The sequence below is a fragment of the Rattus rattus genome, chromosome 2 (genome assembly GCF_011064425.1).
Source record: "Rattus rattus isolate New Zealand chromosome 2, Rrattus_CSIRO_v1, whole genome shotgun sequence".
Classification (NCBI taxonomy): Eukaryota; Metazoa; Chordata; class Mammalia; order Rodentia; family Muridae; genus Rattus; species Rattus rattus.
Genome location: NC_046155.1, coordinates 105,651,848 through 105,657,847, shown reverse-complemented (window position 1 = coordinate 105,657,847; position 6,000 = coordinate 105,651,848). Strand labels below are relative to the sequence as shown.

At 45.4% G+C, this 6,000-nt stretch overlaps 1 protein-coding gene across 1 annotated transcript in view; it reads right to left on the bottom strand.

The window, feature by feature from the left end:
• Positions 1-553: 553 nt before the first annotated feature.
• Syt9 (synaptotagmin 9) overlaps positions 554-6,000 on the bottom strand; it is a 166,704-nt gene continuing 161,257 nt past the window's right edge. The window contains exon 7 of the mRNA XM_032893200.1: positions 554-1,329. Within this exon, the coding sequence (XP_032749091.1) occupies positions 1,321-1,329 (9 nt within the window). The 3' untranslated portion in view covers positions 554-1,320. The remainder of the gene's footprint in view (positions 1,330-6,000) is intronic.

The window sequence follows — 6,000 nt, the reverse complement described above, 5'->3', positions numbered from 1 at the left end:
AATGAAGAGAGGCCGCTCTCCAGGATGCTTAACTGCAAGCCAACTCTGGACTCTGTAGCACAGACTGGAGGAAGAATGGAATTGTGGAGCAGTGATGCAGGGGAAGACCTTCTAGACTCATGATGAGAGAGGAGATTCTAGGTAACAGCCCCTGGTCAATTCAGGGGGTGCCGGGGCTTTGGTTTCACTTCCTGGAGGCAGACACAGGAAAGATGAGGTGTAGAACTGGCAGTACACTGGTTGAAAAGGATGCTGGGTAATGGATGAGCTATCCTGGGGAGAGCCCTTGGCTTTCATTCTTGTAGGTATTTCCATTTCAAGTGCTACAAAAAGTAGCATGTGTCTGACATGGAAAACAGCCTCTTTGTGGCTGCCCAAGTCTATACCCTGGGCTGTTACTTATGGAAACACCCAGAAGGCAGCTGTGTCCAGAAAGCCCAAAAGCTATGCCTTTTCTTTGTGTCATCTCTCAGTGATCTTATCTCATACCACACCCTTCTGTGTCCAGGAAAGAACATTTCAGAATGCCTGTGCCACTGGGAGGCAAGCGTCTCACACAAGGATGGCGCGTTTCATTCTAGTAACATCGCTGATGGAAAGGAAGAGGCTGCTGGCTACCTGGAAACAATGTTTTAGAATCTCAGAACCTGGGTTCAGCTGTGGAGAAGGACCATGCCTGAGTGGGACTCTGCCACGTGCATGGGAGCGGACAGTGAGTTCACTATGAACTGACCTGCCTTGCATGAGACTTCCCAGGCTGGCTTGGTCTAGCATTCTCTTGGACCATTCCTTGGAAAACTGGAACACTTTCTAGGGTAGAATTATTCTCTGAAGACAGTCATTAGCTCACAGGTAGTAGAGTTTGATTTGAAATCTGCTGCCTATTTAGCACCTGGATATATATTTTTGTAAATATTCTGTCCTTCCAGGGCATCCAATCAAATGACTGTATGTTAGACTGACCACTGTCAGGACCAGTATCACGCCCATACAACCACAGGCCTTACATTAACCACTAGGAGTCTTGGCATTCAGGACTCTTACTGGGCCACCTGCTCCCGTCCACAGTCCAACTTGGTTTCTGACAGCGAGGGATGAGCTTCCCTAGAGTATATCGCCTTGGGCCACCTGAAGAAGATAGATGAACCATTCAGATTCACCAAATCCAACTTAAAAGAGGGCCAGTTATTGCTGTGGGTACAGCTGAGTATTTCATCACTGGAGTCATCTGGGTGTTGCTAGGTGGGAAAAGTTACTGAAGATCTTTGTTACATGGTTGTCCGACTGTGTCCTTGGCAAAAGCAGTCTTCCTATCCACAATCATCGTTTCTGTAGGGAGAAGAAACAGAGAGTGAACTGGTTTTCGCTTGTATAATTTTTAATGTGTACCAAACTAACACCAGGCACTGAGCTGGGTGCTGGACCATGTATGAGATACCCATTCAAAGGACTCCTATGGGGAAAAGTGAACTACAGAGCTGTATACAACCTTCTAGCAGAGCCTTTGAGGACACTACAGGGATTCTGAAGTACAAGTGCACCTGGGCTGAAGGTGAGTTCAGGCCATTTGAGTGACGGAGCAAGCCCGTGTGGAGGCAGAGAAAGGATCATCAGATCTGAGCTGCAGGGACTGTGCTGTGCGGAGTATGGTGGTAGCAAGAAAACTGGGCTGGAGAGAGCAGTTTTGAGTGGTGAAACCTCATAACACTCAATCCTTGTTTCCCAGCTGTGAAGGTACACACATGAGTGTGTATGTGTGTGCGTGTGCATGCATGTATGTGTGGTGTGTGTGTGTGTGCATGTGTGTGCATGCATGTATGTGTGGTGTGTGTGCGTGTGTGTGCATGCATGTATGTGTGGTGTGTGTGTGTGTGCATGTGCATGTGCGTGCGTGTGCATTTGGGGAGAGAGCCAGGTCCTTGTACATGTTGGGCAAATGTTCTAGCATTAAGCTATACCGCAAGCCCTAAACAGTGGACTTTCTTGGTAGAACCTCAGGCTTAGGTAAGTGAGTTCTCTTGTGTTGCTCACTCAACCCATCATTCAGCTGAAATTCAATTCATGGCATTACCATTTAATAAAGATTAAGGGTATTAATACAGCAGGCATAGAGAGAGAAGGAAAAATACCAAAGTGACTTCTGTGCTACCGTAACAGAATTTTATACACAGTCCGAGAGGACAGCAAACGTTCTCAAATTGAAATGTGCAGACCAGAATGCATTTCAGAAATCAGAGTTCTGCAATAAAGCTACAACTTACAGAAAGTAATTAAAGCCAGGGTACGTTGAAGACAGAAAGCCACGTCTGGCTTTGAAGTATGTGTGTACTTGTACACACACACATCCCTCAGGGAAGGTGTATTCATTTCTGAAGGTAGCAGCACGGAAGGGCAAACAGATATTTGTCTTTGAACAAATCTTACCAGATTGCCTGCGGTACACAGACAAGTGAGTGCATACGTGTTTGGACTCAGCAGTCACCACTATACTGGGCTAGTTATGCCTTGCCTGGAATGTGTTCCAAGGGCTAGACTGGTTGCCATGTGAAGAAAAACCACTAGCAGACACCACGATGCCAGTGACCCAAGTAATAACATGGCTTTAACTGGACACTGCAGCTGCAGGGGACTCATTGGTGCCTTTGTGTGTAATACCAGCCTCAGGGAATGTTGACGAGTGGCCTGCTAGTTTCTCCTCTGCTTCAGATGAAACCCTTTGGCTCAATGAGTCTCTGGCACCAGTCCTGTCTGGGCCTAATGTCCCTTGTTTTCCCCCTCTGGATATTGCCACTAGGTTCCAAAACACTGTGGCCAGAAACCAAGCCCACAGACTGACAGAAGGGAGTTTTGATATATCTGAAGGAGTGGTTGGTCATCTCTATCAATAGTCTTACAAGAGTCAGGGAAAGTCAGATGCCTAGGTTATGTCTGAGAAAAGTAGCTTGGTTGAGTTTGACATGGATAACTTAAGCTGTCTCTCAAACCCTTTTGTCTCTCACTGAGAGAGAAGTGGGGGGAGGGAGGGAGGGAGGGGGGGAGGGAGCAAGCTCACACAGTTCCATCAAACAAACACACTGCAACATCTTTCTAACTTGTATCATACAATGAGTTGCTCCTTGTCCAATATTTTCACAAAAGGGTCTTAGAGGTGAGTTTCCTCTAGCTCAGAACAGCACTGCCCCAGTGGGGCTCTGTAGGGATGGGAGAGTGGAGAGAGAAATGGTGTTTAAACACTGTCCAATCTTGGCCTTGCTGGTTCCAGTGCTTCCCCTACTGAGCACAGCAGCTCTCTTCTCCATATCAGACCCAGTGGCCTCCCAGGCTGTGGAAGGTTTCAGGGTATTCGGCAGCCTGACAAGAAGTAGTGGTTACAATCCTATCTGACCAGAAAGGTTTCTAAGTGGATTTAATTGTCCTGTGACATAAGGACTTGATTGGAATTAAATTGAATTGAAATCGAAGACGAGAACTGTCCCGGTGAAAACGGTAATGTGCAATGACACTTCAATCACAAAGATGACAGCTGATGTGAGACAGGCCATTCAAACTGACCCCAAATTAAGAACACAGAATGACCAAGGGGAGCAGTTGATTGCATCTCCCTGTGAATTTGAAAATGGGTTCTGATTACAGGAAGTTTCTAAGGGCTTTAGACTAAGAATTCTGTCAAAAATGGAAATGATTCTTATTGTATGAGTCAATCTTATATGCACTTAATATTATTGCTTTTGTATTTTAAATTCTCTAATCTAAAAAGTGTAGAATCTTAGCATTTTCTGGCTGTTGAGTACAGCTTCATAAATATTTATCTGAAACAAACCACTACCCACCTAGAAGCAGGTGAACAACACCTTCCCTCGAAGGTGGTGTTCCTTTTCATTACTCTGTTTTTCTCCTCATAGAGCTAACATGCTAAAGAAATAAGACAGCGTGTGGCATCCTGGGCATGGGGCAGTCACAAGCTCTACAATAGGACACACTGCTATTGTGCTAGCTAGGTGGACACACCATCACAGTGATTTCTAAACACCTTCCTCACTCCCCACTCTGCCTCTCAGCCCTCATCAGGCAAGCTTCATTTTGCCGTTGACTGTGGTCTATATAGAGGCTACAACCAGTCTATGTGCAGAGAGACTAAGTGACCTCAGGGCTCAGTCCTAAATGAGATTTCTCCATCGCCCTTTACCAGGGGGCACGGTGAAAGAGGGGTGGAAGGAATGGAAGTCAGGGGCTGGGAGGACTGCTGGGAAGCACTGTCTTCTGGGCAGGTCAAGGTCGATGAGCTCGTGAATGCAGAAGCTGGGTGACCCACACATGACCTGGAATCATGGCAGCACTTCACCGAAGAACGGGGAGGGCTCATGAGGAACTAACAACAGTGATTGGTGGCCAAGGGAAGAGGAGTCATTTCCTTCAGCGATGTTGCCGTAACTTAGTAACTGTCCTCCTACCCAGGCCTGGGCAGCCTGAGTAAACTTAGTGGGTGGCACACACCAGACATACATGAAAGGGGGAGGGGACCATGTTGGGCAGTAGGATTCTCAGAAAAGGAGAGGGATAGGATGGGATAATAGGGGTTGAAGTGTAAAGGAATAAAAGTTAAAACAACTAAGGAAACAGAAGAAATGAAACAGGGTAAACGGAATGGTATTCCCACCAGCAGTTTGAGATAATAGCTTAGAAAATAAAAATGTCCATTGGGTAAAGAGTACCATGTTAAATATTTGGGCTCCATCTTAAGAATTTGTATATACTATCTCATTTAATCCTTTCTTTAACCCTTTATGACTGACAGGAAAATGAAATTCTTCCTCTGGTGAGATAAGGGATTTGATAAAGATAAGAAACAGCATGGCCAGACTCTGCCACCTTGCCCTTGTGACCTAAATGCACGTTCTGGAGGGATGTGCAAGGCTCTGCATACCGCTACAGAATCTTTCTATAAAGCAGGCTTAGGGGCTGGAAGACCTATTGCAGAGGATCAGTTTGGTTCCCAGCATCTGTGTCAGGTGTCTTACAACAAATGCCCCTAAGTGCAGCTCCAGGGGAATCCAGTGCCCTCTCTAGTTCCCATAGGCACCTTCTCTCATAGGCACACAATAAAAAATAAAAAAATTTTAAAATCCTTAAATAAGTCTCAGTATAGAAAAGAACTGGAATAGTCCAGATATCACAAGAAAGTCAATCAATTCCATTGTCAAGTTGTCAAGGTAAAAGGTGTCCGTGTGTGTGTGTACTTGAGTTCGTGAGTGCACACACCTGTGTGCATAGGTACAAGAGATAGAGAGAGAGAGAGACAGACAGACAGACAGTTGTGTACATGTTACAAAGAGCTCATTAGCGACACACAGAGGCAAGGGCTCCTGTGACAATGATATTCAAAAGGCAAATATCTCATTGTTTTCAAATGAGGCAGCGCATTAGGTAATTACTACTTACCGAGATCAAGTGGAAGACGCATGGAGTGTGCCACTCCACATCATTACATTTATTCATTATCAAACTCAACGTACATTTACTGAGCATGAGCACCAGCACACAAAAAGAACCGTGCCTAACCCACCTCTTAAACAGCTCAAAGGAACCATGAGATGCCAAGAATAATGAGTTACTCTCAGCAGAAAGCTCACTCTGTGTGTTCTGCATGTGTGTGGGGCATATGATGCCATCTATCCAAATCACAGGATAAGAAGGAAAAAGTGTTAAAAAACTTGGGTTGGGATGGAAGCACAAGGACATACATATGCTGCACTGGATTATGATATGGGATCAAAAGGAATCTGGTTTGTTAACTCCTAGAAGGGGAAAACTCCCCCGGGGGGTAACTCATACCCCATCCTATTTCTGTACAGTTATTTTACCTCTTCCATTTGAAATGCAGGAGTCTGCATGGCCACAGGTATTTTCCATTCCTATTGAGGACCTGAACTGATAATTCTATTCCTATTAATTGGAGAATTAACCTTGCTACAACAGACAGATGCAACACACAGGATTTGT